The 22,401-nt window shown below is 41.3% G+C and overlaps 1 protein-coding gene across 2 annotated transcripts in view; it reads right to left on the reverse strand.

Moving 5' to 3' along the window:
• LOC125452456 (ras-related protein Rab-3C) overlaps positions 1-22,401 on the reverse strand; it is a 175,415-nt gene that overhangs the window by 19,835 nt on the left and 133,179 nt on the right. For both annotated transcript variants that reach the window (XM_059648342.1, XM_059648339.1), the window contains exon 4: positions 5,303-5,427. In XM_059648342.1, the coding sequence (XP_059504325.1) occupies positions 5,303-5,427 (125 nt within the window). The remainder of the gene's footprint in view (positions 1-5,302; positions 5,428-22,401) is intronic.

Raw genomic sequence — 22,401 nt, forward strand, 5'->3', positions numbered from 1 at the left:
AATCAAGGGAAAACAAATTACTTCGACAAGGGTTTCTTGAGACAATGTGTAGATATTCATACTCAGGAAAAGACTGTACCAGACCCTGTATTGGGGAATGAGCTTGACCAAATGATCGAAGTTTCAGTGAGGTTGCATTTTGGGAACAGTGATCTTAATTCCTTAAATTTTCCAATAGTTATGGGTAAGACTGGTCCTCAGGTGAAAGTGCTAAATTAGGGAAAAGCTAATTAGAACAGTATTAAGCAGGAACTTGGGAAATTATATTGGAGGCAGCTGCTTGAGGGGAAATCTACATCTGAATTTTTTAAGGGCTAGTTGATTAGAGTTCAAGCCAGCATGTCCCACTGAGGATGAAAGATCAAAATGGAAAGTTTCAGGAGCCTTGGATGAAAAAGATATTGAAAGTTTTGTCAAAAATGAAAAGGAAACATATGTAAGGTTTCGGAAACTGAAATCTAACAAGCCCCTGAGGAATATAAAGGAAAAAGCAGAAAGAAATTAAACAAGAAATCAGGACGGCTAGAAGGGGGTATGAAAAGTTCCTGGCAAGTAGGATGAAGGAGAATCCCAAGGCATTTTATATGTATTTTAACAGAAAGAGGGTAATTAGGGAAAGGGTAGGTCCATTCAAGGACAAAGGAGGAAATAAATGCATGGAGCCTGAGGAAGTAGATGATGTCCTTAATGAGTACTTTGCATCAGTATTCACTAAGGAGAAGGACATGGATGATGGGAAGATAAAGGATGGGTATATTGATATTCTAGGGCATGTCAATATTAAGGAGGATGTTTGGGTGTCTTGAAAAACATTAAAGTAGATAAGTCCCCAGGGCCTGGTAGGATCTATCCGAGGATACTGAAGGAGGCAAGGGAGGTGAATTTGGGGCCTTGATAGAGATCTTTGTATCTTCTTTAACGACAGGCAAGGTCCCAGAGAACTTGACAATAGCTGATGTTGTTCTTTTGTTTAAGAAGAGCAACAGGAATTATCCAGGAAGTTGTAGGCCAGTGAGCCTTACAATGATGGTAAGGAAATTACGATTCTTAGTAACAGGATTTACACGCATTTGGAAAAGAACAGGCTTATTAGGGGCAGTCAGCATGGCTTTATGTGGGGAAGGTCTTGTCTCACAAATTAGTTTGAAAATTTTGAGGAAGTGATGATAATGACTGATGAGGGTAAGGCAGTGGATGTTGTCTACATAGACTTTACTACAATATCTAACATGGTCTCTCACAGTAGGCTTGTCCAAAAGATTAAGTCACATGAGATCCATGGTAAGTTGGCAAATGGGATACAAAAACTGGTTTGGTCACAGGACACAGAGGGATGGAGGGATGTTTGACCAACTGGAGGTCTGTGACCAGTGGTGTTTAACAAGAATTAGTGCTTATTATTGTTTTTAATAAATGGCCTAGGTGAAAATGTAGATGACATGGAAGTTGTTGGAGTTGTGAACAGTGAGGAAGCTGTCACAGGATGCAGCAGGATACAGATTTGTTGGAGAGTTGGACAGAGAAATGGCAGATCGAGTTGATCAGAACAAGTGAGAGGTGATGCATTTTGAGAGTTCATACGTACGAGGAAAGCACAAAGTTAATGGTCGGATCCTTAGGAGCATTGATATGCAGAGGGATCTTGGAGTGCAAGTCCACAGCTCCCTGAAAGTGGCAACACGAGCGGATAAGGTGGTAACGAAGGCATCAGGGCTTTGAGGATAGAAGTTGGCAGGTCATGTTGCAGCTGTCTAAGATTTTATGCAGGATGTTGTCTGGATTGGAGTGCATTAGCTGTAAGGAGAGGTTGGATACACTTGGGTAATTTTATCTAGAGCATTGGAGATTGAAGGGCAATCAGATAAATGTGTATAAAATTACGAAAGGCATGGATAGGGTGGACAGTCAGAGTCGTTTTCCCAGGCTGGGAATGTCAAATACTAGGGGGCAGATGTTTAAGATTGGGGGGAAAGACGTTTAAGGGAGATGTGCAAGGAAATTCTTTACACAGAGTGTGGAATGCACTGCCAGGGGAGATGGGGGAAGCAGATACATTAACAAAGTTTGAGATGCATTCAGACAGACGTATGAACAGGCAGGGAATAGAGAGATATTGACATTGTGCAAGTAATGAGATTAGTTTAGAATGGAATCATGGTTGGCACAGATATGGTGGGCCAAAGAGCCTGTTACTATGTCCTATTTTCAGGGAATTATCAGAGTTTGGTTTGAGTGAGATGAGGTTTCCAGATTAACAGGGAAACTGGATTGCCATGTAAACGCAGTGGCTGTAAGAGCAAGTCAGAGGCTAGAATACTGCAGTAACTCGCCTTGTGACTCCCTAAACTCTGTTCATCGTTCATCATCGACAAGCCACAAGTCAGGAATGTGATGGAATACTCCTCACTTGCCTGGATGAATGCAGCCCCAAAAACACTCAAGAAGCTTTACACCATGCAGGACAAAGCAGCCCACTTGATTGGCAACACATGAACAAACGTCCGCTCCCTTCACCACCAATGTTCAGTAGCAGCAGTGTGCACTATCTGCAAGATGCATTGCAGCAAATCACCAAAGTTCAGTACCTTCCAAACCCATGGCCATTTCCATCTCGAAGGGCAAGGGCAGCAGATACAGGGTAAGACCACCACCTTCAAGTTCCCCTCCAAGCCCCTCGCCATCCTGACTTGGAAATACATCACTGATTCCGCACTGTCGCTGGTTCAATATCCTGGAATTCCCTCCCTAAGTACACTGTGGATCAACTTAGGGTGCTTGGGCTGCAGCGGGTCAAGGTGGCAGCTCACCATTATCTTCTCAAAGGGAACTAGGGGCAGGCAATAAATGCTGGCCAGCCAGCGACGCCCATGTACCATGATTAAATAAAGAAGAAAAGGCAAAAATGGAACCTGTGGCAGTGTCTGTCATCCCATTCCATTGAAGACATTTTTTGATTAATCATTCAACTGTGCCCATGACACAGCGCTGGAAACTGGAATTGCTGGTATTTTGGCAATTCCATGTCTCCCACACCATCAGTTACGAGGTGGATTGCATTTTGCAATTGCATGGGTCGGGCTGGTACCACAGTACGGTTTTCAGTGGCATAGGCTCTGATTTTACCATGAAATTTGATACTCACCCACACTTTACAACATCCAGCACAATCAGCTTTGGAGGACTTCAGAGGAAACATGCTGATTTACGTTTCCAAAGGAGTTAAAGAGGAGAGAGAGACCAATCTTGGTAACTATCATCATAATATAATAGCAGAGAACAAAAAGTTATAAGGGTACTTCCAGCAATGCATTACTGAGTTATTAAATTCTTGGCATGGTTAGATTCTGAAAAATCTAGATGTCACACTGCAGGCGTCAGGCTCAATTTTCACATTGGATTTGGAAGTGAAAGCTGCTTTTAACATTTTTTTAAAACGATGCTCTGGAAGCACAGCTTCCAGGTTAAAGATTCACCCTGTACTACAAAGAAGATTGGGTCCCACAGCAACTGACAAATGGGTTTTTTAAAGCTTGTCTACCAAATTAAGAACAAAAAAAACACTGCACAACCAAGTCTGAATTTTCCCTGTGCCACAGAGGCAGGTAAGGAGGCAGTGATACGTGGAACACTACAGCACAGTACAGGCCCTTCGGCCCACAATGTTGTGCCAACCTATTATCCTACTCTAAGATCAAACTACCCAGCATACCCTACATTTTACTATCATCCATGTGCCTATCCAAGAGTCGCTTAAATGTCCCTAATGTATCTGACTCCACTACCACTGCTGCATTCCATGTACCCATCACTCTCTGTGTAAGGAACCTACCTCTGCCATCTCCCCTATTCCTTCCTCCAATCACCTTAAAATTATGCCCCTTCGTAACAGTCATTTCTGCCCTGAGAAAATGCCTCTGGCTATCCACTCTATCTATGTCTTTCATCTTCTTGTACATCTCTATCAAGTCACCTCTCATCCTTCTTCGCTCCAATGAGAAAACCTTTCCTCATAAGATCTGCCCTCTATTCCAGGCAGCATCCTGGTAACTCTCCTCTGCACCCTCTCTCAAGCTTCCACATCCTTCCTCTCATGAGGCGACCAGAACTGAATACAATATTCCAAATGTGGTCTAACCAGGGCTTTATAGAGCTGCAGCATAACCACGCAGCTCTTAAACTCAATTCCCCTACCAATGGAAGCCAACACACCATACACCTTCTTGACAACCCTATCAAATTTGAGGAATGTGGACCCCAAGATCCCTCTGTTCCTCCACACTGCCAATATTTCGGCCATTAACCCTGTATTCTGCATTCAAATTTGACGTTCCAAAATGAATCACTTCACGCTTTTCCAGGTTGAATTCCACTTGCCACTTCTTTGTCCAGCTCTGCATCCTGTCAATGTCCTGTTGCAACCCACAACAGCCCTGCACGCTATCCACAACTGCACCAACCTTCGTGTCATCGGCAAACTTACTAACCCACCCTTCCACTTCCTCATCTAAGTCATTTGTAACGATCACAAAGAGCAGAGGTCCCAGAACAGATCCCTGCAGAACACCACTGGTCACCGAGCTCCAGGTTGAATGCCTTCCATTTACTACCACCCTCTGTCTTCTGTTGGACAGCCAGTTTTGTATCCAGACAGGCACATTTCACTGAATCCTATGCCTCCTTCCTTTCTAACATGTTGGGTTAGTTACCCTTCATTTCTTGCAGGACGAATGACCAATATTGCAAAGGTTGCCCGTCCCAGCATGGTGAATAGTCAGTTTGGACCAGTGGGGAATCAGCTAGGATCTTCTCAATGGATCTCAAAATGAGCCAGAGTCTAGCAGACAACTAAAGGCAGAGAAGTTCAAGAAGATGGAGAAGATTCTAAAGTTAAACAAGAAGACTAACATTATGTGAAACACAGTTAGTTCTTTATATTATCTGTGACAAATTGGATAATTGAAGTAAGGCATCCTAGGTTTAACAAGCTATTCTGTAGCCAGCTTATCTGACTGTGGTAGTTTAATAATTTATATCTGCCTTCAGCTCATGAGGTGTATGTCCAGGCCATCTTCACAGGAATGAAGTAGTATGTGAACAAAAGACAGGAAGATACAGTTCTGGGTTTTAGGTGATCATATCACATAGACATTGTAAATCAAACGGGTGCTGAGATCACTTACAGGGATTATTGATGCCGGTCAAGACAGAGTATGTTCAATAGATCTGAACTTGTAACAATATGTAAGCAACAAAATGCAATAAATATCAGGTAAACATGACAATTCACATTGGCCAAACATACCAAGTTGATCTGCCAACTGCTTCCCTCTCTCCACAGATACTATCCTTTCATCTTCCATGTCACATTTATTGCCAACCAGAATAACCTGTGCATTATCCCAGGAGTATGTCTTGATCTGGGTTGACCTAAGAGGAAATTGGAGAATACATTACATTGAAGTTTGTTTTTTTAAATAAAATGATGATTAATATTATGCAAAATATAATGCTTCTCAATTATCCAGAAACAACACTGCTGTAAAGAAAGGCTGTATCTATATTAATAAAATGTGAGGCTGGATGAACACAGCAGGCCAAGCAGCATCTCAGGAGCACAAAAGCTGACGTTTCGGGCCTAGACCCTTCATCAGCTCTGATGAAGGGTCTAGGCCCGAAACGTCAGCTTTTGTGCTCCTGAGATGCTGCTTGGCCTGCTGTGTTCATCCAGCCTCACATTTTATTATCTTGGAATCTCCAGCATCTGCAGTTCCCATTATCTCTGTATCTATATTGTTGGATTTCTTGTCAATACTTTCAAAATATAATTTTTACACTTGCTTTTCTTTTAAACTTCAGTCTCAATCAATTCTAAAGGGTTTTCTTAAGACACTGTGATTTGCAAATCCATTTTCTGGATAATATGTGTAATGCTAAGAGTGGTGTCATTGGAAGTGTGAAACTAGTCTGGTCCTTTACTCACTAGATTTGTGTTGGATTAGGAGGGAATAAATAAGTGACAAATAGGAGTGACACAAATTGCACACCTTATAACGGGTGATCAGTGTGATAGCTTGTCTTATGTATTGTATTTCATGAAATGTTGCATTTTTAAAGTCGCAAATTTAAAAACATCTGCGATCTTCTCAATCATTTCAACCAAGTAAATCCATTTAAAATTTGATATATATTCCCACAGTATTTGTTTAATATTCTGACAAAAAGGTCCATCGGATACAATTGCTAAATAATATCATGGAATATTTCCCTTAAAAAATATTGAGTACAAACCATTGATGTTTTCTCTCCTATGCTCTTTCTGCAGTTGACTGCAGGTGCAAGCAATGAAGCAGTGTTCAATCTTGAAAAATTGGTTATTTGTATCATGCTAATTTGACATTTCAGAGGACAAAACATTGTTCAACAATCATATATTTTGTGACCTACCTTTTATAACCACTTTTGGTCACACTGTGAGAGAAAATTATTTTCGATTGTCTTGAAATCATCTTGGCATTTACAAACAAATAGACCAGCTGAAGAAACATTTCCAATATGGAAAGTAACAATTTCATCTAAATGTTATGTTGTGAATATTAACCAAGGTCTGAAGCCATTTGTATGCACATACCTTACTCATTGTTAAATGCAAAGTTTTGATTTTAAATAGTACTTCCTATAATGTATAATGTGTTCCTACACGAAAGGTTGCAGAGTAATTAAAAAGTGAAACCATCTGTTCTTCACGTTGGTCTGAGCCTGTAATGGCTGAGATAAGTATGGTGAATAGAGAAGGAACTACTCTATATTTGAAATACCTGGCTTGTGCAGGGCTAAGCAGCATGTTGGGAATACCATAACTCCACTGTGACTTTTATGTTATTAATCTTTCATGTATGCGTGCACTTTTCCTTTTTGTCACTGTTCAGTTATTTTTCCTTGTTTCTAGGCTTCTCTCCATCTTTCCACAATCATGACGATACCAACTTACTGACCAATCCCCACCACTGCCTAACCTGCTCTCACCTATCACTATCCCAACTACCTTTCCCAAATCCTCGCATCCCTGCTTCCTGGACCTGTCTGTCTTCTCTCCTACCTATCTCCCTCTCATCCCTGCCTCCTTGACCTGACAGAACCTGTCCATCTTCTCTCCCACCTATCTGCTCCTCCCACCTCACTGACCAATCCTCACAACTCCCTACCTGCATTCACCTATCACCATCCCACCTATCATCCCCAGCCTCACCCCTCCTCTCTCTATTTATTTCCAAGCTCCCTTCCCCCACCCCATTTCTGAAGAAAGGTCCGGACCCAAGACATCAGCTTTCCTGCTCCTCTGATGCTGCCTGGCCTTCTGTGTTCATCCAGCTCCATACTCTGTAATCAAGAAGCTAGGCAGATCTGTTTCATAACGTCACAATGGCGCGGTTCAACCATCAATTTGAAGATCACAAGACCTGTCTCGCCAAAATGCTTTCCTTACGTTATTCTTTCAAATAGGCAAGTACCACATGATTGAAGGGTTGAATCAGTTAAGGGTTAAATCTTCAGCCATTTTGTAGATGTAAATGGGAACCACAGATGTACACAGGCAGGCTAGGAGTGCAGAGAGCCACACTATCAACAAGATAGAGCCAGGCTTGAGTGAAATACAGACATGAGTTGTGAAAACTGAGGGAAAACAAAAGATAACGTCAAGCATGTGGACAAAGAAACATAGAAACTTTAGTATGTGTGTTGGTAATGTTTTGTATAAAGCTTGGAGGTCTCTGTGACCCACCAGACTTAGTTTTGCACTTCATGATGATAATACTGGCTCTCGTTGATTGCACAAGTAAACCAATGATTGCTTGACCTGAATCCTGACTCCTGTTATCCAGTTGTCATGTTGACTGATATCATCTGGTATATTCAGCATCATCAAATTCGGTAAACATTGCTCAGGAAGCCACAGATACAGATCCAGAATTCACTTTCAGTCATCACAAAGTTACCACTGAATTACATTTTAACTGAGAATTGGAAAATGTCAGAATAGCACAATAAAGAGTGATGCATTTCGGAAATTAGGTTTGAGGCACGTTGTGGAAGTAGGTTCCAGAACAGATCCAGTGAAATTCTTGTTCACACTTACTCCAAAACATTTGACTAAGAGAAGTTTTCTATCGTGGATATGGGGGAAACAGGACAAAAATAAAAGATAGTTGTAATGTAATGTAAAGGCTAAGAAGATTTATAAATAAATGAAAGAAATCATTGCAAGGATTTGGCTGGGTACAAGCATGAATTTAGTAAAATTAATATGGAAAGAAAGTATAGTGTATGACCATGCTGTAATGCACAGCGACCAAAAGAAGTTCCCAATGCACTAGATATGGGATCCTGTTCTCTTGTAAGATTTCCATGCTCTAATGTCATTCTAACCATCACTCAAATGCTTACCGTGCCTTATCATTTCCAGTTTCATTAGTCTTTTCTGGTCATTGGAATTATACTTTTCATAAATCTCAACTTGTGAAAGGATCTGCCATCTGTGTACTATCACACAGTAAGTCCCACTTACATTTACAATATGGCTGAAAGTTAACCCTTAACTGATTCAACCCTTCAATCATGTGGTATTTGCCTATTGGAAGGGATAATGTAAGGGAAGCATTGTGGCGAGACCAGTCTTGTGATCTTAGAATGGATGGTTGAACAGCACCATTGTGATGTAATGAAGCAGATCCTCCGATCTTCTTGCTATTTCAGTGCACATCATTTGCATTTCCTATTGCATTCCAATCAGTTTCATTTTTTCATCCTCGTGCCTTAAGAGTGGCACAGTGGCTCAGTGGTTAGCGCTGCAGCTTCACAGTGCCAGGGACCCAGGTTTGATTCCACCCACGGGTGACTGTCTTTGTGGAGTTTGCACATTCTCCCCATGTCTGCGCGGGTTTGCTCTAGTTTCCTCCCACAGTCCAAAGATGTACAGACCAGATGGGTGGGCCATGCTAACTTGTCCATAGTATTCAGGGATGTGTAGATTAGGTGCGTTATAGGGGGATGGGTCTGGGTGGGATGCTCCAAAGGTTGGTGTGGAGTTGTTGGGCCGTTGGGCCAAAAGACCTGTTTCCACACTATCAGGGTTCTATTCTATGATTCTTTCCATCATCCTATTTCTTCTTCAATTATCTCCTTGACAGCTATTTATTTGATTTTCTATTCAGTCAACTTCCTAATCTTTTTATCTCGATTTCTTAGTCTCCAATTTTTATTTCCATTTTTGTTAAGTAATTTAATAACTTGAAGATGATACATGGGTACAAGCTGTTACTGTGCCCATTCCCTGTCTGTTAGATATCTAAATGACCCAAATACATATAAAAATTAAAGCCAGCTGATAATCGCTTCTTTGCAAATTGACGTGAATTTGTCAGTGCTATGTGTTCATCAACCATTAGCACTTCGCAAAGGTGAAAAATTAAAAGCTGAAACATTGTGTTTACCAGCTTATTCAAAGCACTCTATTAGTAATTATACAATTCTCAATTTCTGTTAAAATGAACAATTCGTTTTCTTTTCTGCCTTGCTGTGTTTCAGTATGATAACAAGAAATACTGCACAAGGACAGTTGGCCTAATTGGCATTAATGGCTCTTGTATTTATTTCCCTGACTGTTCATTTCAGAAATTGATCTCAACTTGTAGAAAGGAAAGTGTCTGCCCTGATTCAAAATATAGAATGTCAGACAACAAATTGAAGAAAATCTTTGAGCTTAACATGTTTGGACCTAAAGGGCATCTTAGTCAGAGACTGTAATAGTTGCCTCGGAAAAAATTGATGTTGTTGGTTCATTTATTTCAGCTAAGGCGCCAAATAAATTTAAAAAATAGTTTGAACTGACACTGTTACTGATCTCCTAAGTGCTTTACCATGTGTCTAGAGGAACCAGGCACAATGATATGATAGTCTGACCATATCATCACCTTGCGAATTCTGTTTGGGAGTATAATTAATATATGTTTTAATATAGGTCATTAACAAAATAATGGAAAGCTACTCTCAAATGGTTTCACTACAGCAAATATAGCTTGCCAGCTGCAGTGTCAGCAAGACTTGGCAGTTAACAGGTTAGTTTCAGAGCTGGTTTCTCACACCAGACACTTTTTTGGAACTGAGCCTGCATGAAGATCAAGTCTGGAGTAACTTCTTAACACAAAAGGGAATTTCATTTGTTTAGATTTGATGTCACAAAATGCCCCTGGGAGTGGACATTAATGTAGAGATGATAGGAATGACACATGCAGGCTGATGTTGAAATGTTTCTGGAGTTTTCCATCAACTTACAGTCTCACTAACAGCATTATGGATCTACTTCCTCCCAGTGGATTGCAGAACTTCAAAAAAGCAGCTCATCACCACCTTCTCAAGGGCAACCAGGGACGGGTAAGGAATCCTGGGTCAGTCAGCAAACCCCACATTCTCTGAATGAATTTAAAAGAACAAAAAAAACCACTCTGTTGCCACCTCCTCCTAAACAGACAAAAGCCTTAATAAAATTGGCCATAGGACACAATTGTAGTTCCTGGTCCAAATAGATATTGTGTTAATTTTCACATACTCTTCGTTACCCAGCCAGGTCCAGAAGTTTATTTGGGTTATAATGACAGAGGGCCAACTGCTAATGAATCTTAACAAAAAAGACAGCAGCACTGGTTTATTGTATGATAGCAATCCGGTAGCAGTTACATGAGTTAGATGAACGTTGCTACAAAGAATTTGTGGGCAGTGGAGATTAGAGGTCAGTACTCCAGGACACCTAAGATTCTCTGCCTTATCCCAAACCAAGCCAGTATGATGTAATCAGATTTAGTGGTGCTTAATACTGTAAAGTCCACGTATTTTTATTTCATTTATTTTTGTGTGGAGGACTAAAGAAAGCATATATAGCTTTAAACTGGGAGAATGTAAAGAGATGGCTGCAGTTTTATGTTTTTATGCAGTTTCATGTTTGCTAAAGCACACTGAGTTATATATACTGCTGCATACAGTTGTATACACAAGTTCCTTAGAGAGCACCTCCTAAACCCACAATCATTACATCTAGAAGGACAGGGCCAGCAGATATATGGGAATACTACCGCCCTCAAGTTCCTCTCTAAGCCAATCAAACATATCGCCATTTCCTCACCGTTGCTGGATGAAAATCCTGGCACTTCCTCCCTACTGGGTCTACCTACATCAAATGGGCTGTAGTGGTTTAACAGAGCAGCTGACCACCAACTTCCAAATGGCAAATAGGGATGGATAATAAATGCTGGTCCAGTTAGCAATACCCACATCATGTGAGTGAATTAAAACAAATGACACCACAGAACAGATGGGTTCCTAATTTCAGGAAAAGTGCTTGACAACAATGTTCTGATTCACTCCTGACAAGGTCAAGCCAATGTAGTAGAGAGCAGAAAGCATCAAAACATCTGTGTTAATAAAATGAGAGGCTGGATGAACACAGCAGGCCCAGCAGCATCTCAGGAGCATGCTGGGCCTGCTGTGTTCATCCAGCCTCACATTTTATTATCTTGGATTCTCCAGCATCTGCAGTTCCCATTATCACTAAAACATCTGTGTTCCTCTCTAGTGTGGAGGTACTGGAAAGTCTCTAGTAATATCTAACTGTCTTCTGCTTATCTTTCTTTGTAAATCCCCTGATAAAGGAGCAAACAAAAATATCTTCAAAGACAATGAAAAGATGAATTCTCAACCAGTAAATGAAATACAGCATCAGTGTGCAAACAACCTTGTGTCAACAGCAAAGCAGTAAAAAATCAGAAGAAATCAAAAGAAACAACTCAGCAAATCCTGGGTCTTTACTGGTGGAATTGAACTGTTTCCCAAATTTTTATTTTCTTGTTCTAGTGGGTGTTGTTTACATGGATTTTAGCAAGGCTTTCAAAAAGGTCCCTCAGGGTGACTTGGCCACGTGGATTCAGAATTAGCCTGCCATAGAAGGCAAAGTGTAGTGGTGGAAGGGTGTTTCTCTGGCTGGAGGTGCATGATTAGTGCTGTTCTACAAGTATGCAGATGATACAAGGATCAGCAGAATTGTGGACAGTATAGAAGGTTGTCATAGGATACAGCAGGATATAGATCAGTTGCAGATATGGGCAGAGAAATGACAGATGGTGTTTAATCTGGATAAGTATCAGGTGCTGCACTTTGGGAGATCAAACATTAAGGAACAGTGTACAGCTAATGGTGGGACCATGAACAGCATTGATGTAGAGAGGGATCTTTGGCTTCAAGTCCATATCTCCCAGAAAGTGATTATGCCAAGTAGATAGGGTGGTAAAGAAAGCTCGTTATTGTTTGGGGAATTGAGTACAAGAGTCAGCATGCCATGTTGCAGCTTTATAAGATTTTGGTTCGGCCACACTTAGAGTATTGCATTCAGTTCTGGTCGCCACATTATAGGAAGGATGTGGAAGCTTCGGAAAGGATGAAGGAGAGGTTTACCAGAATGCTGCCTTGATTAGAGGATATGAGCTGTGAGGAGAGGCTAGAAAAACTCGGGTTGTTATCTCTGGAGCAGTGGAGGCTGAGGGGAGTCTTGATGGAAGTCTATAAAATTATGAAATGCACAGAAAGAATTGATGGCCAGAATCTTTTTCCCAGAATTGAAATGTGTAAAACTAGGGGCTTGCACTTAAGGTGAGAGAGGGTAAGTTCAAAGGAGATGTGAGGGACAAGTTTTTTTTTAAACACAGAAGGTGGTAGGAGTCTGCAATGCATTGCCAGGGCTGGTGGTGGAGGCAGACACAATAGAAGTGATTAGGGGACTTTTAGATAAACACATGAATATCCAAGAAATGGAAGGATGCAGCTCAAGGGCAGGCAGAACGGAGTAGTTTAATTTGGCGTCATGTTTGGAACAACATTGTGGGCTGAAGGGTCCGTTCTTGTGCTGTACATTTCTATGTTCAATGTTTGACTCCTAATATCCATATTTTGTCTGTCTTAATACATTTGTTTATTTGTGAAGGTGAGTTTAAGAAGGGATAGAGTTTAGAGTGTAAAGTATGCAATTCCTTTATCCTAATTGCCATTTGCTGAAGATAATTTGTTCATGATAGACTGTTATTTTTGTATTATGCACAGAAACCGAGTGAGTTTTTCTTTAATTGTGTGTTTGAATAGCTCGCTGAGATCTTTTTTGTATCTGTAATGACTTTGGGAACAGTGACTCGATTCCCGGAACATTGTCATTATCATAGCTAGCTAGGATAATGTTTCTGCAGAAGCATGACAATTTGCAATATTTTCTTCCCCATACAAATGTTTTTGCAAAGTCAACATTTATAAGTATACCTCTGGAGAAGTCACAATTCTTTTAGAATGCATTCTCTTTGACTTGAAACAAAAATCAGGGGGTGGTTGGCTTGACAGCCATTGATCTTGACTCTGATTCAGAATGTATTTGGTCTGTAAATTGTCACTATGCACTGGAAGACCTTTTATCTATTAGATGTCTTTCAGAGAGTTCCTAATCTAGGTGCTTGATTTATTATCTTAAGTGGAGCACACTTGACTCCTGGATTTCTCTTGCACAAGAACTCTTCTTGGCTGAATCCATGACACATCTGAGGGACCTTTAATCTTCTGAATTGCCATCATGGATGATGGCTGCTCAATGAAAACAAGTGCTTTCAATTTTTTTGGTATCTTGGATGTCCAAACCATGTAATATCTCCTTATCAATCACGTCCTGAATCTGTGAACTTTGGTCAACCTTGTCTAGAGTCATATGCAGCTCATCTTCATTTTCAGTAAGTAATTTCTTATTCTCAATATGTTGACAGATGTGTATTGAATGTTGGGTGTCTTCATTTCCCCACCATGTTTGTAGTACTTGTGCAGTAGATAATTTGCAATCATCATCATCAGGATTGCTGCTTATTGAGAATCATCTCTGTCATCGGTACTGGTAACTCAGCTTTGGAAGAGACAGAATTGAAAAATTTCTCTCGAACTTGTGTCACCTCATTATCTCATTTCAAATTCAAAGCTGCAATAACTATTTGGTCAGCAACTGGTTTTGCTGTTTGAACAACATCGGTTAAAGATTCCTCAATCAGCTCAATTGCGATAATCTCCTCATTCTTGTTGCTACTTCAGCTTAAAAACTGAATGGATTTCTGCTCTCTAAAGGTTATTTAGTGAGGAAAGGAATGGAAAAGATGTCCACCTGTCCTGTATAGTTGCAGAGTTCTTTCCTGTTAACAGTATGCAACAATTCTTTTATCACAACATAATTAGTCTCTGTACTTTTGAGTACTGAGGCACAGTTGTTCAGTGGTTAACACTGCTGCCCTCACAGTACCCGGGATCCAGGTTTGATTCCAGGTTTGCACATTCTTCCTGTATCTGCATGGGTTTCCTCCGGGTGCTCTGGTTTCCTCCCACAGTCCAATGAAGTGCAGGTTAGGTAGATTGGCTTAGCTGTTCAAGTATTTGCAGCTGTTGACTCTGTCTGTTAATAATTCTTAAAGTGGTAATGTCTTTAAATAAATAAACTCACTTGACCTTCTGGAAATTTCTTCTCCAACATCCAATGAATTTTTTCACCAATGTACCTTGGAGCATCAAGCAACAATGCCTGCTGCTGATTGTCATGTTGCATTTGTGGTTAGAAATGATTGCCTTTCTTTTGTTCAATTCAAGAACCTACCTAATTTATGAGGGTGGAGGAACAAACATTATTGACTATCGGCACAAAGCATCTCTTGTCTTAAAAGATGCAATTTATTGCACGATAGTGATGCGGTACAAGTTACATTAGTTCAATAGACATTGTTACTAAGACAATATCGATCTACAGGTCTTCACATCCTAAGATATTCTGCTTTATCCCTGTCCCACCACTAAATTAGGTGGAGAGTAATGAGTCTCCAACATTAACCCTTCCAGAACCATTATCTTCTACAACATCCAACACCTTGGGTGGCCATGGTGGAGTAATTTGTTCCCCACTTATCCACTAGCATGTGATAATGCTCCAGCAAATCATGTGAATTGTGGAACGTGCCCATGTGGACCTCAACATCCTTCAACCCTGTCTGTTTGAAGCTGCACAAATCCTCGTAGACCCATGCTCCTAATCTTTGCCAATGTGACTTCAAATCCAACAAAGTTCAGAAAGCCAAAGTTGTCATAAAGATGTCTCCCCCAAATACTTTGAAAAAGACGCAATGTAGAGGTTCTCTGGCTTAAACTTTCCACAGAGCTCCTGGGCAACTTTAAACCACAGTAACTGAAACCATGGTAGAACCATGGATACTTCATCTACAAATTAAAAACTAAAAATTCTTCAGAGTACAGAGTCATTGAGTCATACAGCACAGGAACTGATCTTTGGGTCCAACTTATCCATGCTGAACAGTTTCCAAACTGAATTCATCTCATTTCCCCGTAAATGGTTCATATCCCTTAAAGGTTTCCTATTCATGCACCTATCCAAATGTCTTTAAAATGCTGTAACTGTACCTGCCTCTACCACTTCTCCTGGCAGAGATAATAGGAACTGCAGATGCTGGAGAGTCCGAGATAACAAAGTGTGAAGCTGGATGAACGCAGCAGGCCGAGCAGCATCTTAGGAACACAAAAGCTGACATTTTGGGCCTAGACCCTTCATCAGAATTGGGGAAGGTGGAGAGTGTTCTGAAATAAATAGGGAGAGAGGGGGAGATGGATTGAAGATGGATAGAGGAGAAGATAGGAGGAGAGGAGACAGACAAGTTAAAGAGGTGTGGATGGAGCCAGTGGAGGTGAGTGTAAGTGGGGAGGTGGGGAGGTAGGGAGGGGACAGGTCAGTCTAGGAGGGACGGACAGGTCAAGGGGGTGGAATGAGGTTAGTAGGTAGGAAATGGGGGTGCAACTTGAGGTGAGAGGAGGGGATAGGTGAGCAGAAGAACAGTTTAGGGAGGCGGGGATGAGCTGGGCTGGTTTTGAGATGCAGTGGGGGAGGGGAGATCTTGAAGCTTGTGAAATCCACATTGATACCGTTGGGCTGCAGGGTTCCCGAGTGGAATATGAGTTGCTGTTCCTGCAATCTTCGGGTGGCATCATTGTGGCACCGCAGGAGGCCGCAGTTCATTTCAAATATGCACCACGCTCTGTGTGAAAATATTGCCCCTCAGGCCCATGTGAAATCTTTCCCTTCGCTCTTTCAACCTATGTCCTGTGGTTTTGAACTCCCCAATGCATGGGAAAAGAGCTTGACTATTAACCATATCCATGCCTCTCAGGATTTTATAAACCTTTGTAAGGTTATTCCTTAACCTGCTGCGCTCGAGGGAAAAAAGTACCAGCTTATCTAGTGTTCCCCTCTGGCTCAAGCCTTCCAGTCTGGGTAATATCCTTGTAAATCTTTTCTGCACCCTTTGCAATTTAATAAGGTCCTTCTTATGAAAGGACAGCCAGAATTATACGTGGTATTCTAAAAGTGGCCTCACCGATGTCCTGTACAGCTGTAATATGATGATCCGACTCTACTCAAAATGTTCTGACCAATAAAAGCAAGCCACGCCAAATGCCTTCTTCACCACCCTGTCATTCCGTGTGGATTTTGGAAAGCTGATGGCTGTCAGTGTGAGGTTCAGTGAGACAACGCCTCTCCCCACAACATGCTTATTTCAGTAAAGCCTACCACATCTTGTACCAACTGAACAGGCCATTCGTGGGTCTTCCCCCAGGACTGGGAACCCCAGTGCTAGAAGTTCAATCCACTGAGAGGTGCTTGCCGATTAGAGACCAGCAGTTCTTACACATTAGCACTGCCGTTAAGGGGACAATCTTGCACCCACTCAAGATCTCAGATTGAGGAGGGACTGAGGCAAAGGTGAGGGAATAAATCATGGGATGTGGCTTATACCAAGGTGAGTCAGCAGCAAAAGGTGGGTACGGATTGCAGTGGAGGCTCTCCTCCCCACTCCCAGGTGTCTTTAAATGAGGACTTGGAGAGACTGCAAACAAGAATGGCACGGTTTACCCTCACCATGCAAATGCCCTGCTTGCACCAGGGTTAATACGAATGGAAACAGGAGGAGGCCCTTAAGTGTGCATTTATTATGTACTCTAGTAATTTAATCCACAGCCAGAACTGCCATAGGCCTTCCCACCACTGACCCAATCAGGCTGGGAAGGGGTAGTGGCGAGATCCCCAGCTAATTGAATGCAGTCACTACCAAACCTGTATCAAAGATTCCACCCAGGGAGTTCGCATTTTTATAACTTAACCAGAAACACCTTTGGTTGTATATTATGGTCGATAAGTGATAGCCTGCTGGTATCAAGGAATAACTAGAGGCACTGGATACTGCAAGGTCATGTTTTCCGACAACACTCCAGCAAAGGTGCTGAGGATTTGTGCTCTAGAACTAGTTGTAGCCCTTGCCAAGCTATTTGTATCGCTACAACCACCACTGGCATCTACCTGGCAAAGTGGGAAATTACCCAGTAATATCCTGTCCAGTGTGTTTCTCCAGTGATATATAGGAAATCAGAGACAAGTTCAAACATCTCTGATGACTATTTCTGCAGGAAACATGTCCAATTGCAGCTCCTGTGAGAGGAAAAGTTGAAGTGGCAGTTGGACACACTTAAGAGAATGCAGCATTGCAGAATGTGTTGTGGACAGGTGTTTTAGCGTGACTGTCACACTCAAGCTTTGGGCAGACAGATGTGTGACTACGAGAAGGAATGGGTAGAACGAGTAGTTTCCTGTGGCTAGTCCCCACTCAAACAAGTATAGCAGAGGTTGTGGTTCACATTGGTACTAATGACATAGACAGGAATGGTAGCGAGTCACATGCCAGTGAAGCCAGAAAAAGGAAGTCCGCACGGCTAAATAAATGACTAAAGCATTGGTGTAGAAGGGACGGCTTCAGATATGTGGATCATTGGGATGTCTGCCAGGAAGGTGGGACCTTTAGGAGAAGGACAGGTTGCACCTAAACTGGATGGGCACCAATATCCTGACAAGGAAGTTTGCTGGCGCCATTCAGGAAGGTGGGGATGGGGGGTGCGGGTTGGGGAACCACAGCAGTAGGTCAGCAAGTAAAATGATCCAGGAGGAATTAGTGACTATGGCCAGTGTGACTGAGAGGAAGAGCAGACAGGGAGAGGCTACTGAATGTGGAATCCTAGAATCCCTACAGTATGGAAGCAGGCCATTTGACCCAACAAGTCTACACCTTCAAACTTTTGAACAGCATCTCATCCAGGCCCATCCCCATACTCTAACCCTGTAACTCTACATTTCCCATGGTTAATCCAACTAATTTACACCCCTGGACAAACGTTCCACAAATGTGTTCAGTGGCAGCCATGTATGATCTACAAGATGCACTGAGAAATTCTTCAAGGCTTCTTAGACAGCACCTTTCAGCCCTCAACCACTACCATCTGGAAGGACAAGGGTAGCAGAAGTATGGAAACACCGTCACTTACAAGTTCCCCTCCAAGCCCCTTACCATCCTGACCTGGAAATACATCGTTAGCACTACATTGTTGCTGAAATAAAATAATAGAACCCCCTCCCTAGCAGCATTGTGGGCCTACCTACACCAAATGGACCGCAGTGGTTCAAGAAGGCAGCTCATCACCACATTTTTCAGGCAACTAGGGATGGGCAATAAATGCTGGCCCAGCCAACAGCATCTGCATCCGATGAATAAAGAACAAAAACTCACCTGAAGACAATAACTTGGCTCTGGAAGCACAGGAACGTTCAATCCTCCAGTGCCTCACCCTTGGGATCAGTGTTCTTGTGTCAGCTTAGACAAAGTGTGCTAACAGATATTTGAACATGACAGAGTAAAAGTCGAGGCAGGAAATGTTCACCTGCTTTTATAAAATATATCCTTCTCACTAAAGGTTATTAATTACTAATCAAACAAGGGAACTCTGATTGACTTTAACCCTCCTTATCCTGGGGTCATCAAAGTGAAATACAGCAGTCTCAAAAATAACATGGCTGAACCCTGTTGACGTCACTCCAGTTACGTCTTGTGTTTCGCTAAAACAGAGACTATTGCAAAAAGGTTTGAGGGAGATGTTCAGCTCTTTGAGATTTGATAAGGTGATTGCAGCAAACTGCTTCTGCTGTTTAGTAAGTCGGTACTATAGACATGATGTCACATTATCACCATATCAAATAGAGAGTGAGAAAACTTTATTACACAGTAAATTATTTGTGCACTGACTGTCTTACCAGTTGGAGATATAAGCATATTGAAGATTATTACTGTGAAAGCAAAGAGGATGAACATTTGAGGAAGGTAAAATTAAAAAGAAATGGAGAAATTCACAGAATTTCCACAACAGAGACAAAATTAATTTAGCCTGTCATTTCCATGCTCGCTCAACTAGACCCACCAGCTGCCTTTTTCCTGGAGCCATGCAAATTTATTTTCTTCAGGTAATTATTCAATTCATATTAAAATCCACAATCGAATCTGTCACTACTACACTCTCAGGCAGTACATTCCACATCCAAAACACTTGCTGAGTACAAACATTCATCCTCATGTCCTTACTGGTTCTTTTGTCACCCACTTTAAATCAATACATCCAGCTCTACACCTTGTTATCTCAGTATCTCCAGCATCTGCCGTTTCCACTCTCTCCTCTAGTTCTTGACCATTATACCGATGTTAAAACTTTCTCACCAGCTAATTTCCCACACTCCACTTGATTTTGACTGCTTTTATCAAATATCATCTCAAACATTCCTTCTCTTGAGCAAATGCCCCAGCTTCATTAATTCATCAATACAACGCGAGTCTCTCGTCATATTTCCATGAACCTGTTCTGTATCCTTGCCAGTGTCTTTGCATCTTCCCAAGGGAATAGTGACCAGAAATCAACATAATACCCCTGCTTTAGTACCCCAGAACCAGTGTTTATATAAGCTCACCACAGTTTCCTTACTTTTGTATTCTAAGACCCAGATTTTCAGCAAACCATGAGCCTCTCCTTAGTGCTAAACAGAGAAGTGGCTAAAAACGAGTCCGCACCCCCTCCTCATGCCAACATGGCACTTCCCCCTTTTTTAGGGATCGGAATGGGGGCCAGTTGTATTTCGTGCATGTGCCTTTTACATATTGAAGAGGGATTTTGGTGGCATTGGGAAATAAAAATCTGAGCATAGAGAATAAAAGTGGTAAGAAAAAATCCGGACTTAGTGGATTGATTTGGATAGCTAGGTGAACATTTTTTTGGAGAGGCAGCCTACCCCCATGGACCTGGTCCCAAGACAGTTTTGAGGTGGTAAGGTATCCTGTGAAGTAGGTAAGGTGCTTTTCAGGAGAGGTATGGTGCCCTTTAGAGTTGTTAAAGTAGGCATAAATATATGTAGATTGTGCATAAATATGTTATTGCCATGCTCACTGGAATTATCGATAGACTGAGAACATAGAACGTAGACAAGTACAGCACAGGAACGGGTTCTTTGGCCCACAATGTCGTGCCGAACATGGTTTCAAATTAGACTAATCGCTTCTGCCTGCCCTTTGTCCATATCCCTCCATTCCTTGCGTATTCATGTGCACATGTAAAATTCCCTTAAAATCTGGAGTGTTAAAAACAGAAAGTTTGCCACTTTATGCTGTCTGTTGGCCTAAACCTGAAGCTTTCTATCACTGGATTAGTGTTGCATGACTGATTTCACAATGATTCATTGTTCCACAACAAAAACACAAGTTGCTAGAAAAGCTCAGCAGTTCTGGCAGCATCTGTGAAGAAAATCAGAGTTAACATTTCAGGTCCAGTGACCCTTCCTCAGAACACTTTTGGTTTTTATCATTGTTCCAGCTGGGTGTCAGTTCACAGTTTCAGTAACCACTCCAAGTGGTTTTAGACTCTTTGATGTTGGGTGAGAAATTCCAATGCTTATTTTTTATAACAGATTATGGATTTGAATGAAATGTTTGTTTTTATAAGATTTTATTTATTTGGTGGAACGTAAGTGTAATTAATGGAATTTTATGTAAGCCAGTACTTTTTAATATAGCTAGTTGGCAATATGTTCTTAGAGTTTTATATTATAGAACTGTATTTTATCGCTGCAGGAATCCTGAGGTTTGTTGGTCAGTTGGCTCAATAAGTATAAGAGCAAAGGCTTGTGGGTGGCAGCAGCGTTGACATAGAACGTGTGATACGGTTGGAGGAGCATAGTTTGGCATGAGGAATGTCCGTCCATAGAGATGGGTAGATGACATGGGATCTTGAAGGGCTATAACAATTGTTTGAGAGGCCTGGGAGGAGTTGGGGCACAAGATGGCATGTATGAGGATTAGGAAATTTATTTAGTGGGTGAAGAGTGAGGCCCGAGAGATGTTGTTTTTATTAAAATTAAATGTCAACGTAGTGTAGGAAACCCAAAGCAGGCCTTCTGTGTATCCCACTTCCATAACTATAACTTCCCCTCTTATTCTGCTCATCTCCCAGGGAACTCTGCGACCCCAGGGGAAAAAAAACATTACATTTGAGTCATTTTCCCAAATTGTGTTTATGGAACTGACTAATGTTTCTTACAATTTTTGTTGTCCTGTTATGATTTCGGAGTAAACAGAGCAGTTTATTTAAACCAAAGCACATGATTGAAGATGATAGTGTGTGCAGGGTTTCTTAACTGCTGTATGGCCATGTGTGTGTGTACCTTACAGGGAACAGGCCAGGCCTAAGTCCTCTATATATAAACAAAAGCTGAAATTGCAATTTATGTTTTTGTTTCAGATTTCCAGTATCTGCAGTTCTTTCGGTTTTCCCTCTAGACAAAGTTCAGGATTACGACTTGAATGAAACAAAATGGGTAGCTAATTCTGTGAACAGTGGCAAGTTCCTCGAGCTTTAACCATACGTTTTTCATAAAATCAATGACAAAATTTGTTAAGAACCTTTACATTTCTGTTTTCATAATGAAAAGCGTGACAGAAGAAGTATGAGAAATTGATTTTGATGAATTATTCACTTTACTGAAATATTTATATAGATTTCAATTTGATTCATTTTGGAGAAACAACTTCAAGCATTTATTTAAATTCTAGTGTTCCATTGTTCAGTATCATTTAAGTAAGGATCAACTGAATTAGCAGTTATTTATGGAAACCGTTATGGACAATTCCTCACTCTTATCCAATAATCATTCTTGCCTTTTAGTGGATAGAAGAGAATCTTCTAGCAGTTTCCCTAAGTTAAATAATTGAAAGGTTACATCATTCATATGTTATGAGATACCTATTTGAATTATACTTTAACTTTCTACTTTGCTACAGCAAATAAGGTGAAGACTGCACTTCTCAAGTCTTTGTATTCATAAAAAATAATGTTGAAACCTGTGTCTCCGAGTGATCAAGCAGC

Source organism: Stegostoma tigrinum, chromosome 1 (assembly GCF_030684315.1).
Source record: "Stegostoma tigrinum isolate sSteTig4 chromosome 1, sSteTig4.hap1, whole genome shotgun sequence".
Classification (NCBI taxonomy): domain Eukaryota; kingdom Metazoa; phylum Chordata; class Chondrichthyes; order Orectolobiformes; family Stegostomatidae; genus Stegostoma; species Stegostoma tigrinum.